Source organism: Acomys minous (assembly GCF_964271855.1).
Source record: "Acomys minous genome assembly, chromosome: 3".
NCBI classification, from domain to species: Eukaryota; Metazoa; Chordata; class Mammalia; order Rodentia; family Muridae; genus Acomys; species Acomys minous.
In genome coordinates, this window is record NC_140485.1 from 116,167,341 (window position 1) to 116,185,271 (window position 17,931).

Here is a 17,931-nt window from a genome sequence, read left to right on the forward strand (position 1 = left end):
TGACAGGCGGGTCTGGGCCCTGGGGACCTCCTCAAACTATGGCACCAGCCAAGGAAAATATAGGCAGTAAACTTCGAACCCCTACCCAGACTAGCCAATGGACAGGACATTCTCCACCGTTAAGTGGAGGAGAGCTGACTTTCACACAAACTATGGTGCCCCATATTTGACCATGTCCCTTGGATGGGGAGGCCTGGTGTCACTCAGAGGAAGGATAACAGGTCACCAAGAAGAGACTCGATACCCTATGAGCATATACAGGGGGAGGAGGTCCCCCGAGTCACAAACATAGGGGAGGGGAGTAGGGAGGAAAGCGGGAGGGAGGGAGGAATGGGAGGATACAAGGGATGGGCTAACAATTTAGATGTAATATGAATAAATTAATTTTAAAAAAAGAAAAAAACATCTAACTATTGGTCCTAATTTAGCATACTGTGTCATTAATAAAAAGCAGTACTGGAAAGCAAAAGACACTACTGAAGACATTTTTAAGGCCGCCAATGTTAAGAATTGTTCATAAAGGGTCTTAAAACACAATGGCGATTTCAAATAATAATCATGGCTTACAACGCAGAATGGGGATCAGTTAGAGCTGGAATTGCCCCTTTCTCCATCGCCAGGAAAGGTGTGATGTCATCACAAATTAAATGGCTGTGAATTTAGTTGTGGCATAAACATAAGACATGCTGAAAAGTCTCTTACTTGCCTGTTTGCACTCTAGGGGTTTAGTCTTCAGGGCATTAGGTTTTGGAAGCCATTAAGCTACTTTCCTGCAAAGAAGGTGTGCTTTGGGCATTCTTGGGTCTGGGGACTTGAGGGAGTATGACCAATAAAATGTGACCACAAGCAAGTACCACACAAGAGAGCACTGTGGAAGACACAAGCTTGCTTCTCCAATAAGAGAAAGTAGGTAATTTAGAAGCACATTTGAAAGCAGAGAGAAAGAGCATTGTATATGATAATGAAAAGTGACAACTTGAACATTAAGGAAGAAATAATGATGATAGAAGTTAGCAGCTTAACTGTAATGAAAAACTAATTTTATATAATGAAGATGTAAGTAGATTCCTAAAAGTGGCTATAAAGATTTATTTACAGGTACAAGGAAGAGGACAAGTAGTAGCAATTACTGACATGTTTTATATATTTTTCCAAGGACTTTTTGAAACCTGGAGTAGCATACATTGACATATTGGATGGCAATATTCTCAGGGATCAACCCAGAATTATGAGTGAAGACCTGCTCTCTGCCACATCTGCCCAGCTGTGCTATGAGAAGCTGAACACTTCCTGTGTCAGGGTCCCATACTCCACAGGCCCTCGCCTCATCCTCTATGCAGTCTTTGGCTTTGGGACTGTGCTGGCTGTGTGTGGAAACCTCCTGGTGATGACATCAATTCTTCATTTCAGGCAGCTGCACTCTCCTGCCAACTTCCTGGTGGCGTCCCTGGCCTGTGCTGACTTCTTGGTGGGACTGACAGTGATGCCCTTCAGCACAGTGAGGTCTGTGGAGGGATGCTGGTACTTTGGGGAGATTTACTGTAAATTCCATTCTTGTTTTGATGGGTCATTTTGTTATTCTTCTCTTTTCCACTTGAGCTTCATCTCTGTGGACAGATATATTGCAGTCAGTGACCCCCTGACCTACCCCACCAGGTTCACTGCATCTGTATCTGGCAAGTGCATCCTGTTCTCCTGGCTCCTCTCCATTATCTACATCTTTTCCCTCCTTTACTCAGGAGTAAGTGAAGCAGGGCTGGAGGATCTAGTCAGTGCCCTCACCTGTGTGGGGGGTTGTCAGGTCGCTGTGAATCAAAACTGGGTCTTCATCAATTTTGTAATATTTTTAATCCCCACGCTTGTGATGATAACTGTCTACTCTAAGATTTTCCTCATTGCTAAACAGCAGGCTCAGAAGATTGAGAAGATGAGTGACCAGACTGCCAATGCAGCAGAGAGCTACAAGGACAGGGTGGCCAAGAGGGAGAGAAAGGCAGCCAAAACCCTGGGAATCGCAGTGGCTGCCTTCCTCCTTTCCTGGCTGCCATACTTCATTGACTCCATCATTGATGCCTTCCTAGGCTTCATCACTCCCACGTATGTGTATGAAATACTAGTTTGGATTGTTTACTATAACTCAGCCATGAACCCTTTGATTTATGCATTTTTTTATCCTTGGTTTCGAAAAGCTGTCAGAATGATAGTCACTGGCCAAATCCTGAGAGAGAATTCCCCCACCACTAACTTGTTTCCTGAGTAGATTCTTGGTTTATTTGGGGATTAAAGAGAGACTCATACCAGAACATTCTCACTGGGGAAACTGAGTTCCCAGAATGCTCCTGTAAAGTGATGACTTATACTTCAGCTGTGACTCAAATGGGTAAATCCATCTGCGATTGTTCCCTGAGTGACATAACATTGAAGCTTATTTATAATGGTTCCAACAGGACCGATTCTAGGCTTAAGGAAATTCCAGCACACTTTGCCCTTTGTTGCTGTGCTCTCGTTGAGTTTCCCTATATTCATAGATTAGTAAACCTGTCCTTGTAGTATTCTTGAGAAAAATGTGAGTGTTTATGCATATTTCCCTTTCTCTATCCATATGTGTGTGTGTGTGTGTGTGTGTGTGTGTGTGTGTGTGTGTGTGTGTATTACAGCATTTCTCTTTCATATTAGTTCAATCTCTAGACATAATATATCTGCTATGGTTTTTTAAAAAATGAAATTTAAGTACAAAATAAAAACATAGGTACCCAAAACTTAAGTACACGGTGTGTCACAAAGTTCAATTTCAGTGATGAAAAATAAATCAATAAGTAGCTTTACTAATGACAGTGTTGGTGCAGCTACTGGCAACAATAAAGAAAACTAACATCATAAGCAGTAACACCCGTTCACATATTTACAACCTCAAAATGAGTGTTCACTCTGACCTCCTCCTCCGAGTCAGGGGACAGGAGGTTATTCTTAAATGTATGCTCCTCTACCCACCAAGGGAGGACACAGAGTCCCAGACACTGTTGTCAATGTTCTTAGAGCTCTGTGAAGTGCAATATATTTATGTATATTATATGGGCAGAGCAAAATAATTGTCATGATGTAAAATAAGAGTCACAGGTAAAGTAGACACCGGAAGGCACAGTTGATTTACAGTAAGATGTGTTTGATCCACCAACATTCTCATCCATACTTCTCAATTCAAAAATACCTTTGTTGTACAAGATGGCTTTCCTCTAAGGCTAAAAAGAGAAAGTGTCAATAAGACAAACTTTTTTGCTTATTAACACCAGCGTTGCTAGTGCGTCAAACAAAACTGTGACTATGACATTTTCTACAGTTTGATCCTTCAGTATCTTTGAACCTCTCCCTAACTAGACTAGCACATTCAAGCCCATTTATTCAGATTAGATGAGTCACAACTTGCTCTCCATGGGCACAAGTTTGCTATTAGGAAGAACAGTGCAACCATGTTTGTGAATTGCATGTCCCTGCAGTGGCTTATGTATGTAACAGCACCTTGACAAGTGTCCTGTGTACAAAAGCTTGAGACAAAAGCGATTTCAGAAGCCTTCTTGTACTGTAGCCCAGGCTTTAGGACCGAGGTCGCCTGTCCGTGATAATGCTACATTCTGCATCATAGTGATGCACACATCTGTGCTCCGTGTCCTTGTTCATCTGTATGCCTCCGGCCAGGGACTTTTCACTGTGTGCTGAGCAGTGACTAGGCAAATAAACGTGTTTTCCTTTAAATCCATAAATATTTAACATCTTTCTTTTAAACACAGAAGCACTTAACAAATGTGAGTTGTGCACGCTCACAGTAAGTGATGATGAGGCGCTGATCTCCCTTCTACTGTTTCTACTACTCACTGGGCCAACAGTGGTCCTTCAGGAAAAGCCAAGACTCCTCATCTGGTCACAACATACCCTCCCCTTCCTCTATCAAATTGTGCCATCCTGGTTCTATGGACCCATGGCTGTCTCTTCCCTGCTCCAACATAATGTGAAAAACATTACCATTATATTTATTCTTTGATTACTTATGGACTATTTATGGTATTTATATTAGAATTATACTTTTAACTGGTATTAGAACTCTGGCCCAAAAAGAAATCTCAGAATTTTGAAAGCATATCTATATTTTAAATTGTGTTTGGGGTGTGTGTGTGTGTGTGTGTGTGTGTGTGTGTGTGTGTGTGTGTTGCATGCATGGGGGTATACAGATGTACACACAGAGAGATTTAAGAAGAGTATCCAATATTATCCTCTGTCACTGTTAGTGACACATTCTACAGGATCTGAGGAGTAAATATGAAGGGTTCAAATAAAATTAATCACACCACCCCGCCACAAGGTAGTGGGGTACATGAGGCAGACCCTACTGGAGAGCTCATGTTACGCTGTGAAACCAGTGTGATTTGGCTCAGCCCTAGAAGCACAGAAAATTCCACACAAGATTCATTGGCTTCTTTTTCCCTTTCTTTTCATTACTTTTCTTTTGGAGGCAGGGTTGCTTTTAAAAGGTCCCTTATTTGCTTGAGATCCTTATTAAGAATTCAGTCCTCTCAGTCATTACCATGAGTGAATATAAATCAGGGAAGAGTTTGTTCTTCCACATAAAGGCTGATGATTTGAAGGCAATCATAATATATGTTATATATACATACACACATATGTGTATATGTACATAATGTATATATATACTTACACACATACATACACATATACACACATACATACACATATACATACATACGTACATACATACATACATACATACATACATACATACACATCTGCACTGTTGGGTGTGGTGGTATATACCTTTAATCTCAGCACTCATGAGGCAGAGGTGCACAGGTCTCTGAGTATGAGGCCAGCTTCATCTACAAAGTGATTTCTAGGGCACCCAGGGCTACATAGTGAGGACACAGAGCAAGGTTGACTCTTTAGATATATATGTGTTCACATAATTGTATCTTGTATGTCACCATAAAATCAGGGGAACTAGTAAATGTAGCTTCTAGTACAGATATTCCAAGCTTAGAAACAATATTGGAAATATGATTGAGATTCTTCCTAGATGCAATAGTGCATCTCTGTGAGTTCTAGAACAGACAAATCTACTCAGTGACCCTGTCTTTAAAAGAAAAAAATTTTTTTCTTTTTCTTTTTGTGTGTGAAGGATTTTTTTCATCCTTTGCCTAAAGCTGGGCTTTTTGAGGACAGACATACTGTAGTGGGTGTGGACTGCAGCCTTAACTGGAATCCTAACATTGAAGCTCCCGGTGCCCACAGTGACTAGACAAGCCTGTGTGGCAGTTGAGGTCCGACTAGCAAATGGAAAAGGGAACACTTGTTAAACTGCACTTGGAGAAAAAAAATGGCTTCTAAAACATCTCACCCTACTCCAAGTACCCACAAGCAGTCAACACACACTCAGAGAAACACTTGTCAAGTCAATGCAAGGTGGTGACGTAGAGAATCAAGTTGATTTAGCAATGCTTCTGAGAGCCTCACCAGACAACCTGGCTGCATGTACACAATGCACAGTGGTTTTCATTTACAGATTAATACTTTGACCTGCCTGGTGTTTGGTTACCTCCAGTCTCTAATCCACAGAGACAGGACTAAAAAAACGCTTCCTCTCATTAACACTCCCGGGGTGGGTCTGGGCTCTGCCATGACCACAGGCCATCGTTATCACATCCTTTGCCTACTTTGGTCATAATGAGGACTATTTCACACATTAAGTCACCAGGGAGACGGTCTCATTAGGAACGTCTTAAAGGACCAAACTAAAGATCAAGTGCAGAAATGAGAGGGAAAACTTTAGCTGATGTAAGAACCAAAAGTTTGCCTGGGAACCCTTTCCTGGCCATTAGAGTCATAAACCCATAGGAATCAGGAACTTTACAGTCATAAACCCACAGGAATCAGGAACTCTTCCTGACGCTGCCAAACCATGTACTAGCCATGGCCTTGGGGGCAGCATTAGAGAGTCGTATTTGAGGAAGAAGTTTAGAGGCCTCAAAAGAGCCTCCAGTTCCATCCCACCTCAGCACCAGGGAAAGTGCTTCTTCCTGAGTTGGTAAACATGAGGGTACAAATTAACCTACGTTCCCCTATTGGTCTTAGATGACATTAAAAAAAAATAGAGAGAGATAGTTAGAACTGTACAAATGCTGAAGCAGTTATTCATATAACCTTATTATTTTAGGATCTCTGGGCCTGGATCTGCCTGTTCTTACACTTACTGTACTATTATAAACACTGTCTTATCCCTTCTGGCGCTGCAGTCAGTCACATGCCCAGGTCTCCATCAGCGTCGCTTCATCTTCAGGACCTCAGGCTTTACGATCATGGAGATCACATGCACTTCTTCATTACTTTATTCCCAGTTACAGACATCCACTGTCTGCCCAGTGGCAAGGATGCCAAGGGAAAGATTTGTATTTGCCAGAACATAGATCTCAATGTGGGGAAGGGGTAAGTTTGCCTCCTGAGAATATTCAAGAATGTTTAGAGACACATTCACAAGCAGGGATTGTGAGTGGGTAATATTGGCTGTCAGGAATGCTACTTGGTGCCACACAGCCTGTAGGACTGGTTCACATCTCTACAGAACACAGGCGGGGAAAGCCCGGCATAGGGTTTTGTAATCTAAGCAATTGACATCGTTTTGTAAAGTTGGGCACTAAGAAAAAATGTCAGTAGAAATCTGAACAATATCTAAATAAGAATATTGCTGATATTAATCTGTGAGCAGGTAGGCAGTGGGATGGATAAAAAAAAATAACTTCTCACTCTTTATAAATCACCGTGCAAGCTTATACATGCCTGCGTGTTTCCAGCCCTGCGCTGCCAGAGACTTGACCTCTTCACCAAAGAAGATTGAAAAAAAAATCCCAAGTGCTCTGCCAGGGTTGAGACTGTGGATATGGAATCCATTTCAGAGTTCTCACTCCCTGTAAACTGCTCTTTGTAAAATGAAATCTCCTTAGGAGCATGGGCAGAAAGGCCAGTCTCCAGTAACCACAAAGGAAGTGTCACACAAGCAGAGTGCTCACTGTAGATCTGTCAGTGGATGGGCAGGCTTTGCACACATATCCTAGGTAGCAATGGATCGAGAGCAGAACTCATCTTCCCAGAAGTCCTTGGGAAAAGCTGCTTCATTTTTAAGGCCTCTATAACACATCTCTCTGCAGTTTAGTATCTCCCCACAGCTTGTCATCTTTCTGCTTGGTAGCCACAGTAGGTGCATAAATGACTGTTAACAGACAGGAAAGAGCCAGGATGACCTTTAAACTTTGTGGCCTTGTCATATCTTTTTAAAATTCCAGGAAGGTGACTGAATCATGACTGAGAAGGAAGGCGTGGTTCAAGTCTGACAACAAAGGAAAATAATTATTTGGCCTAACTCACTCAATAGTAATTAATGTAGAAGAGACTTGTTTTGTAGATCAACTTTCCTAATAATCACTGTTGAATATAATCTTATTGGTTCACACCTTGCCCTGCTGGGATCCCATCAAGGGGTTTTCCCATTGGTGGTGTCTATTTAGCTGAAGGGCCACACCATTTAGGCAGTAGTTTAAGACATGTCACATGGAAGTCATCTATAGGTGAACCACCAGCTTCATAGCTACATCCGCCCTTACTGACTGCTGCCAGAGGAGCACAAGAGGTAATACACATATATATATATGCATATTGAGGGATCAAAGAATATTTAACCAATTAAGAAAACATGTCATTTGTTAATTGAAATTCATCCCCAGTAATTTTGGGCCATATAGTATTTATTGGATTTTTCCACCAAAAGAATGCTTGGAAATTGTTAGAAGAGTTAAAAATGAAAAAAATATAATAGACTTAATATCTTTTTTATTATTATTATTATTATTATTATTATTATTATTATTATTATTATTATTATTAATTCATATTACATCCTTGTATCCTCCCATTCCTCCCTCCCTCCCACTTTCCCCCTATTCCCCTCCCCTATGTCTGTGACTAAGGGGGACTTCCTCCCCCTGTATATGCTCATAGGGTATTAAGTCTCTTCTTGGTAGCCTGCTATCGTTCCTCTGAGTGCCACCAGGCCTCCCCATCAAGGGGACGTGTAGACTTAATATCTCATGATATCATCCTACTGGATTGATATGGACTTCTTCTCCCCTACAGTACTGAAAACTAGAATTCCTGAATCGTGAGAACCAAGATCAAACGCAGACCGTCTGCCCATGCACACAGCAGCGACATGAGCAGGAACTCGTCTCTGCCCGAAGTCCTGCAGCTCTGCTATGAGAACGTGAACGGGTCCTGCGTGAAAACTCCCTACTCGCTTGGGTCCAGCGTCATCCTATACGCAGTCTTTGGCTTTGGGGCTGTGCTGGCTGTGTTTGGAAACCTCCTGGTGATGATCTCCATCCTACACTTCAAGCAGCTACATTCTCCCACCAATTTCCTCATCGCGTCCTTGGCCTGCGCTGACTTCTGCGTGGGGCTCTCGGTGATGCCCTTCAGCATGGTCAGGTCCATCGAGAGCTGCTGGTACTTCGGGAGAAGCTTCTGCACTTTCCACACCTGCTGTGACGTGGCATTTTGTTACGCTTCTCTCTTCCACCTTTGCTTCATCTCCATCGACAGGCACATCGCTGTCACCGACCCTCTGGTCTATCCCACCAAGTTCACGGTGCCTGTGGCAGGAATTTGCATCGGCGTCTCCTGGATTCTGCCTCTGGTGTATAGCGGTGCCGTGTTCTACACTGGGGTCTATGACGATGGTCTGGAGGAAGTATCCAATGCGCTCAACTGCATAGGAGGGTGCCAAGTAGTTGTGAATCAGAACTGGGTGCTGATAGATTTTCTCTCCTTCTTTATCCCTACTCTTGTTATGATAATTCTGTATAGCAACATTTTTCTGGTGGCTAGACAACAGGCTAAAAAGATAGAAAATGTTGGTAGCAAACCAGAAGCATCCTCGGAGAGCTACAAAGCCAGAGTGGCGAGGAGAGAGAGAAAAGCCGCCAAGACCCTGGGAATCACCGTGGTGGCGTTCATGATCTCGTGGTTGCCGTACAGCATCGATTCTTTAATCGATGCTTTTATGGGATTCATCACCCCTGCCTACATTTACGAGATTTGCGTTTGGTGCGCTTATTACAACTCAGCCATGAATCCCTTGATCTATGCTTTATTTTATCCATGGTTTAAGAAAGCTATTAGGGTTATTATAAGCGGCCAGGCCTTCAAAAACAGCTCGAGCACTATGAGCTTGGTCTCTGAGTAAATATAAGCAGCAGCACAGAGGAGCGCGCGGACACCTTTAATTCCCTAATGAACTGAGTCCTTAAGAAGTCTAAGAAGACCCTTAATGGAAAAGAATAACAGCTGCTCACGTTGGCATCATGAGTCAGCATTTGCCAGCCTTGTTGGGGTGAGCACCTTGCTGCTGTTCCTCTTAAAGGTCAACCTGACCAACAAATGTTAAGTTATTATATGTTTTCGACTTCGGAGCTGAGCAAGCAACACTTCTTTCATTTGATTACCCTCATACACTCCTTCTTTTAATCCACTGGTTTTTCCTTTATCCCAGCATCGTCTGCTAAAGCACCACAGGCCACCTCTGGTGCTTTCCTTTTTTCTTTTCAAAGCTTCCAGGTTGACCCTAGCCTGCTCAATATTTCATTTCAGACATGAACAGGCTTCCACCAGTCCCTGCTTTCCTTTCATCTTTCAAAGACAACATACAAAAGAGGTTATTCGGCAAATTTAATCAACTGAGTCATGTGAGAGATCCCAGAGTGCAGGGGGAAAGTTGGCAAATGGGCACCACCTCGGTGGGGCTGTTGTTACTGTTCTACACCATCATTTTCTCTCCATTAGGCTTTCCAGAGTGAAGGCCCTGTGGTTCTGTGGCAGCTCCTTTGAGTGGAAACTGGATCCGTGAGCCACACGGGACTCTGCGTCACACCAGTCACTTTAGGTGCATGGAATAGTGTTCATTAAGGAGAATCTCTTTCAAGTGAAGTCTCTAATTTTCTTTAGTGAAGTTTGGCTACCATGAAAATTTTCTGAGTTTCAGTAACTATGTAGAATATAAATTAACAGCAAGCATTCAAACATTCATTGGTTTACTGGTTTGGTTTTTTTGTTTGTTTGTTTGTTTTTGTTTTTTAACAAAACATGAACTTTGTGCCTACACCATAGTAAAATCCATGCTAAATGCTTTGGAAACAGGGAACGGCATCTCCCCCTTTGTAAGCCATGACTCTGGTAAGAAACATTGTTGCTCATTGCAAATATTTTTTTAAATAAATAAGCTCAAATTCTTTTCTCTAAAATAAATAAAAATTTAGCAGTCTACAGAATAGGAGAAAAATTCTTGCTTACTGTACACCTGACATGGGATTGACACCTGGACTATACAAAGAAATAAAAAACATAAATACTAAAAACCTAAACAAAACATTCAGAAAATATCCCAACAAAAGAGGCAGATTGCTTTCAAAAATGAAGTACAAGTTGTCAATAAATATATGAAAAAAAACTTTTCAACATCCTTATCCATCAGTGAAATGCAAGCTTAAGTTACTTTGAGACATACTCTGTCTTATCCCACCCAGAATATCTAAAACTGAGAGCATGAACAACATCAGCTATTGGTAAAAATGTGGAGAAAGAGGATCCCTTTGCACAATGCTGCACGATACTAACTAGTCTACCCACAATGGAAACTAGTGTGGAGATTTTTCAAGGACTTGGGAGGCAGACCTTTCATGTGATCTAGTTATACCACTTCTGAGTATACACCGAGCACTTTGAATCAGCATACCACAGTGTTTATTGCAGCATTGTTTACAATAGCCACGTTATGGAATCAGTTTATCTGACAACAGATGAATGGATGAAGAAAATGTTTATATATGCCCAATGGAGATTTATTCAGTCACAAAGAAGAGTTTAATTGGAACATCTGAAGAATAATAGATACAAACTGAAGGTCATCAAGTTAAGTGAAAGAACTCAAGCTTAGAAAGATGAATATAATATTTTCTGTCATTTGCAGATCCTAGATTTTACATCATATACACACATTATATAATGTACCTACATATAATGCCATAAAATAGAAATGAGATTAAGATGCTAGTGGGAATGGGGCAAAGGGAAGGGTACTGGGGTATGAATGTGGTTGAGTATGTGATATTATTTCAATGAAATGTCTTTATGGAAAATTGTGGTATATAACAAATATTTAACAATGAGAAATTAAACAATAAGTAAAAGCAAGAGGAAATTTAGGACAAACAAGAAGAAATACCACAAAGGAATATAATTAATAAAATTTACACCTAAGAGAACATAGAACATATAAGTTTGTCTTGCCAATGATTTTTTAATCACTTTTAGACCATATATTAAACATATGTATTCACTCTCCCCCGCCCCTGCCCTACAAAACACACATAATGTATTCAGAATACTCAGCATCCTATTCTGGAGTATGCCCAAAGCCCTAAGACCAATTACAGGTCTAGGATGCAAGGATCACCGTCAGGTATAGGTTAGACATAGCTGAGTTAAAAACAAGTACTTCCACAGCTTAGCATAAAAAGGGTTATTTTTGGCTCATGCGGTGCCGGGCAAGCTATCCTGGGCATCTGCCCTCACATGAGTGACTGCAGGATGCTTAGATTTCACCGCATTCTTTCAACCAGAACCTTCATTCATGCTTTGCTGGAGCCTATCAACAAGAAGGCCTAATGGACTGCTCCATCTAGTGGCCAGGGATAGTCAAGTGTAAGAGGAACCTCACACAGCTGCTTCTCCCACCTTGAGGTATTTAATGAATGGCAGGTTATTGTGTCAGGATTTTGAGGATGACAGAAACTGAGGTAAGCGCATTAGCAGTCATTTCAATAACAGTGTCACTGAAAACGGTGGTGTGGCTTTTGGCTTGGGGACTCAAGCATGCTTGATGCTGAGATTCTTGCTCCCAAAATGGTCCCCGCCAAATCAGAGTTGTTCCTGGGTACAAGGAGCCCTGTGTGTTTGTGTGTGTGTGTCCCCATATATGAGATAGATAGATAGGTAGATAGATAGATAGATAGATAGATAGATAGATAGATAGATAGATAATAGATATGAGAGCAGGTGGGAGGGAGAAAATGATGTAATATTTTGTTTTCGAAAAGTATTAACTCCCCTCCTAAAAGTACAGAAAAATATAGATAGCTATCTTAATCTTGCTGCTTCTACATCTGTAAGCATACTTGCTTATGTTTAAAAACTGGGGGAAATAATTCCAGGACAGCCAAGGTTACACAGAGAAACCCTGTCTCAAAACAAAACAAAACAAAAAACAAACAAACAACCTCTCCCCCAAAAAAAACAAAACAAAACAAAACAAAAAGGATGGGGAATAAAAGTTCCACTCAAACCTAATAGGCTGTGATCATATAGTGGGAGAGGAGGTCCCCTTCTGTCACAGGCCTAGGGGAGGGGAATAGGGTGAAAGAGGGAAGGGGCACAGGAAGATACCAGTGAGGGGCTAACAATTTAAAGTTCTACTCAAGGCCTTTAACCAAGTAGACTATAAGGTGCATCCCACCTATCAGGGAGAAAAAAAACCACACCATTAAAAAGTGATGGTGTATAGCCAATGAAAATCCATGAGACACAGGACTGCAGTCCAACTGCTTAGAGCATTAACTAGGGCCAGATGATCAGCTGGGTTCCCTGTCTGCCAAGGGTACTTGGTGTACTGAGGGTCTGTTTCTGTAATGTGTCTATCCGTCTTCACCCATCACTCATTTCTCACACCTTTGCAAGGCTGGCTCAGGTCACTCCCACAGGCTCATCTCTGATGTTTCTCTCTCAGGAAAGTCACTGTGGAGGCCAGCACTGGCAACGATCCTCTCCTTTACAATCCCCCACCCCCAACTTCTTAATTGTATTTATCAGAACGGGTCTATCTTATTTTTCTGCTTTCTTGCTCGCCTTATACCTGTTGGTCTCTGATCAAGGTGTATACACTGCGTTAGTAAGCTTGGTGGGACTTAGGATCAGCTGCGAGACACACCTCTGGGTATGTCTTTGGGAGTTTAAAGAAGGGATTAAAAGTGTGCAGCACCTTCCAGTGGGTAGGTAGCTCAGATATAAAGGGTTTGGAAGGCACACCCTGTTTTCTACACCCTGAGTGTGACTAAAGATGTCTCTGACGCCCTCTGCTGATGTCAGACTTCATCTGATCCAGCCCTTCAGAGCTAGGTGGGAACTGCTGAGGCAAACTGCTTTGCTGAGCAGCTGCAGGGCTCTCAACCTCCCTGGGATGCAGATCGTTATTGTTGGCTAGTTCACCCCATCATGTGAGTCAATCGATCACACACCCTCTCTCTCTGCATCTATGTATATATAAAAACCATAGGATGCTGTTTTGAAAGACTTGCCTAAAAAAATGACTTTTCTAAAGAAGGATGAAAACACTGAGACTTGAACCATCCATGTGTTTGTTTTCATTACGGTTACATGTGTCATGTCAGGGTCTAAATAGCTCAGCTGGGAAGGCATCAGACTGTACGTCTGAAGGCCCAAGGTTCAAATCTCTGCTCTGAGCTGAGTGCAGGCCTGTAATCCTAGAACTCAGGGGAGGTAAAGGCAGGCAGATTTCTGTGAGTTCAAGGTCTACAAAGCAAGTCCAGGACAGCCAAGGCTACACAGAGAAACCCTGTCTTGAAAAACAAAGCAAAACAAAACAAAAAAAAAAAAGGTTTTTTTTTAAGTGTGATGTCATGGACAGCTAATCATTTCCAGTGAAATCTCCAAAACGTTACTATCTTGTACTCCTAAAAGGGGGCACTGAAGTCCAGACAGGAAAAGGGACATGACTTAGACTTTAGGGACAACTGGGATTTGGACCCAGGTCTATCAGGTAAAGGGATCCTACTCTCTCCTCACCCCATAATCTTCTATAGAGCCTGCAATGGTGGAAACCATGCTAACTATACTTTAGGAACAATGAAACTACAAATTCTAAAGGACTTTCCCACAATGTTCTTGTATAGGCTAGCTGTAGGGAGCTCATGTTGATGGCAATTCAATTACAGAAAGGCTTTTCAAGGCTACTTCAGAACTGAGAATTTTCAGTTTGGATTATCAAGGTTAAAACTTTTAACAAACAAAAACAGTAAGAGGAGAAATGTTAAACCCAAGCTTGTCAGAGGAGGACGTACTGGTGGCATTGCCTCAAGGAGCCTTGAGTTAGTGCGGCACATGACAGTGACAGACGGCTTTGACCACACTGGCCACATAGTTGAATAATGGCAATTCATCCCAGTGACTGCCCATGAAATTCAAGCATTGTTCTTGTCTGCCCTTTTGTGTTCCAAGTAGAAAATGGGAGGCAACACTCCCCGGGTCTCACCACTACTTATTTTCTGTGGGCCCAAAGGAGCTTGTGCCCGCAGCTGTGTCACCAGCAGCTGTGTCACCACCTGCCTGGACCACTGGCACCATCTGTGCTACAGCCTTCTCCGTTCTCCTCTTTCCTTTTTCTAGCCGCATTGTTTCATTCCAGGGAGACTCCCGCCAAGTGGGGCAGCATTTACCCCAACTCGGATCCTTTGCCTTCACATTTTTATCTTTGAATAGTGTGGTCTTTGAAAGCATAGTGTGGTCTTTGAAAGGTTATATACCGAATGAAAGGCCAAGACTAGAACTCTGTGTAACTCCTCTCTACCTGTCATCCCTGGCACTTTTAGATACACCTGAGCCTCGTCCTTCCAAGCAGATGAAAGCTACAATGCCTCTGTGCTCTCTGGCTAGTACCTGGCCTTCTCGGAGCACATGGTGTGAGAGCTGCAGAGGTGTGGTCGTCCTGCCTCAGCTATAGGTTTGCGTTGTTCTCCCTTCCTGGGTCTTCTTTCTCTGAGATCCTGGCTGAAGAAGCAACTTCCTCTGGGCTCCCCTGTTCCGAAGGTGGAAGGCAGAAGAAGTGCAGGAAACTGAGCTCAACCACACATTATTCTTTAAGTTTCTGGTTGGGGGTCCCAGGCGCCATGACCCATAAGGCTTTGATCAAGACAGATCGTACAGCCAAACCCAACATGAGTGAATCTGAGACATTTGCCCAGAAAGCAGGTAAGGAGATTGAGATAGAAGTTGTTCCAGAAACACATGCATTTATTCATGGTCTGTTTATTGAGACTGACAAAAACCATAAACACATACACACACCTGTAAATATGTATGGAACAACCCAGAAGCTTCAAATTAATTTACAAGGAAATTTTACAAAGAATTACTCAGGACTGGTGTAGACTGGGGAACCAGAGTGACTCTCAGAGACCTTTAGGAAACTGGCAAGAAAAGGACAGAAGCAGGGCGCATTCTTCTCAGTGACAAATGCTATTGGCTGCTTGTTTCTGTGTCTCTATGCATGGGGCTCAGGTATTCTGAAAATCATGCACTAGGACTTGTGGCAACATAGTGGATTTAGTTTATGTGACACAAACATAAAAGAGGAATATTAAATGACAAGAAGATGTGGGTAACTATCACAAAATAGGTCACAGATTTTAGGCTTCCCTTATTTTTTTTAAATGAAAAAAATATTCCTTTAATAATATACAATTATCCTGCATTGAAAGGAACAGATGTGGCTTCCAGACTTTTAAACAGCTGGGTTCTAAGAAGACGGGGATTCTAAAATGAACGTTTTAAAACACGTTCCAAATGTTGGACCCCATTTGTTGAGCATGACATTATGACTCGAGCAAAATCGTAGATTGTACAGTGTTTTATTTCTGGGCCGTTTTAGAGAGGCAATGGTGTGAGCCTGATTTTTTAGTGAGTGAGAAAGTCAACGGGAAAGTCAGAGGGGAAAGTCAACGGGAGTTTCCTGACTGATCCACGTGTTGTACACAGGGAGCAACTTAGAAAGCAAACCCGGGGCTTCCCTGACTTCCACCTCCTCTTCTCGGTGTCTAGGAAGCAATGACTTAGAGGTTGGCTAGTTCCCAGAATTCTTGTTATCCACTCGGGTATTCATAGGATCAGCCCTCTCTCCCTGCGTTCCTCTGTGAGAATACTTACTGACTGATAGCGGTACTTCTTTGCTGACTAAGTAACGAGCTATTCTTCTTCACATGAGCCCTGGGAGCTGTCTACAAACTAGGGAAACATCATAGCCGACGGCTATACCACCGTCCTCCCTCGTGCTCGGCTAAAATCACTCATGGTACAAATCAATATTTGGTGTCCGCGGTGAGAGGATCTCTCCACTCAGGAGGAGTTTCAGCGCCTTCCTAAACCACCGGTAGGAGAAAACATATATGATGGGGTTACAGGCTGAATTAAAATAAGCAAACCAAATAAAGATGTCAAAGACCAGGGGTGGGGTGATGAAGTTAAGGAGGCTGTCAACTAGCGTGTCGACAGTGAAGGGGAGCCAACACACAAGGTAGATGCCCACAGCAACGCCCAGCGTCTTGGCTGCTTTTCTTTCCCGCTTGACAGCCCCAGACAAGCTTTGGCTCAGGGCACTGATCTGCTGAGCCTGCCTAGTGGCAACCACGAAGATCTTCACGTACAGACTGATCATGATGAGGCAGGGGATAAAGAACGCAGGGAAGTTTAACCAGCCCCAGAACTTATTGAACAGCAGCTGACAGCTGCCCACACACGGCATCTCTTCTAGCCACTGGCTGAGCGCTCTCTCTACCACATCTGTGTAGAGGAAGAAGGCAGTGTAGGCTGCTGGTATCCCCCACCCTGCCAAGATGTAGCAGAGGGCTATCCTGACCGTGAACTTGGACGGATAGAGCAGCGGGTCACAGATGGCACAATGACGGTCAATGGAAATAAAACAGAGGTGGAAGATGGAAGTGAGGCAGAACAGCGTGTCCAGGTACGTATGCAGACGGCACAGGAAGTCCCCAAAGAACCAGCAGCTCTCTACAGAGCGGACTGTGCTCAGGGGCAGCACGAGCAGACCCAGCAACATGTCGGCCAGGGCCAGGGAGAGCAGCAGGAAGTTCATGGGAGTGTGGAGTACTTTAAAGTAGGACTCAGCAAATACCACAAACAAATTCCCCAGGACTATGATGAGCACACCTACTGCGCAGGCCAGGTAGCTGACTACCTGGATGGCCAGAGGGTGCACTGTCCTGGGACAGGACCCATTCACCTGGTAGCAGAACGCTGCAGGCTGCTCTCCGGCATCCGGGAGGAGGACAGCTCTCATTTATAAGTTCCGTTCTTCAGCTTTCCATGGAAAGCGATCACCTTTTCAACATCAATACAAGAGAAAGGAAATAATAATAATAATAATAATAATAATAATAATAATAATAATAATAATTGTTGTTGTTGTTGTTTTTGTTATTATTATTATTATTTTAAACTATCACAGAATGAGATGAAGAAGAGAAAAGCAAAGGTGACTGACCTAATTGATCCCTGGGTACTGGATCAAATATATCCTAAAAAACAAGTGCAGCCCAGGACTAGGAGTTCAGGAACTAGCTCTTCTTCCAGTCAGACAAGACTCTTTCAAAAAACCTTGTAAACAATATCTCTATAAAAAGAAAAGAAAGATCTAGGCTAAGTGTTTCCTCAAAGGAAAGTGTGCCGTAGTGTTCGGTATAAAATCATAAACCGTTCTCCTTTTTGCTTAAGGCCCTTGCCAAATGCAAAGTGAAGTTTAAAAGTTTGGAGTCTGAACCCAGGTGACAAAGTAACTATTGTGAACAAGTTGTTTCTTGAGGGAGACTGTATGACCTTCTCCTTCAATACTTACATAAATTGACAATAGTTTAGTAAGTCAAAGTTTTTAATTTTATCAATTCATCCCCAAGAAAGAGTTCAGCAGACAAATAAACAAAGGGACAAAATTTTTCGTAATGCAGGGTTTTTTTTTGC

At 42.6% G+C, this 17,931-nt stretch overlaps 3 protein-coding genes across 3 annotated transcripts; 2 read left to right on the forward strand and 1 right to left on the reverse strand.

The window, feature by feature from the left end:
• Nucleotides 1-1,228: 1,228 nt before the first annotated feature.
• LOC311595109 (trace amine-associated receptor 7a) lies at nucleotides 1,229-2,260 on the forward strand (the record flags this gene model as incomplete). Its single annotated transcript, XM_084777479.1, has 1 exon — nucleotides 1,229-2,260. The coding sequence occupies one exon, from the start codon at nucleotides 1,229-1,231 to the stop codon at nucleotides 2,258-2,260; it is 1,032 nt and encodes a 343-aa protein (XP_084633605.1).
• A 5,311-nt stretch (nucleotides 2,261-7,571) lies between these two features.
• LOC311593408 (trace amine-associated receptor 6) lies at nucleotides 7,572-9,298 on the forward strand (the record flags this gene model as incomplete). The annotated part of the gene is made up of 2 exons (XM_084774670.1): nucleotides 7,572-7,687; nucleotides 8,191-9,298. Exon 2 carries the CDS (start codon nucleotides 8,267-8,269, stop codon nucleotides 9,296-9,298), a length of 1,032 nt encoding a protein of 343 aa, XP_084630796.1. The 5' UTR covers nucleotides 7,572-7,687; nucleotides 8,191-8,266.
• A 6,929-nt stretch (nucleotides 9,299-16,227) lies between these two features.
• Nucleotides 16,228-17,254, reverse strand: LOC311594038 (trace amine-associated receptor 5; the record flags this gene model as incomplete). Its single annotated transcript, XM_084775456.1, has 1 exon — nucleotides 16,228-17,254. The coding sequence occupies one exon, from the start codon at nucleotides 17,252-17,254 to the stop codon at nucleotides 16,241-16,243; it is 1,014 nt and encodes a 337-aa protein (XP_084631582.1). The 3' UTR covers nucleotides 16,228-16,240.
• Between the last annotated feature and the right edge of the window lie 677 nt (nucleotides 17,255-17,931).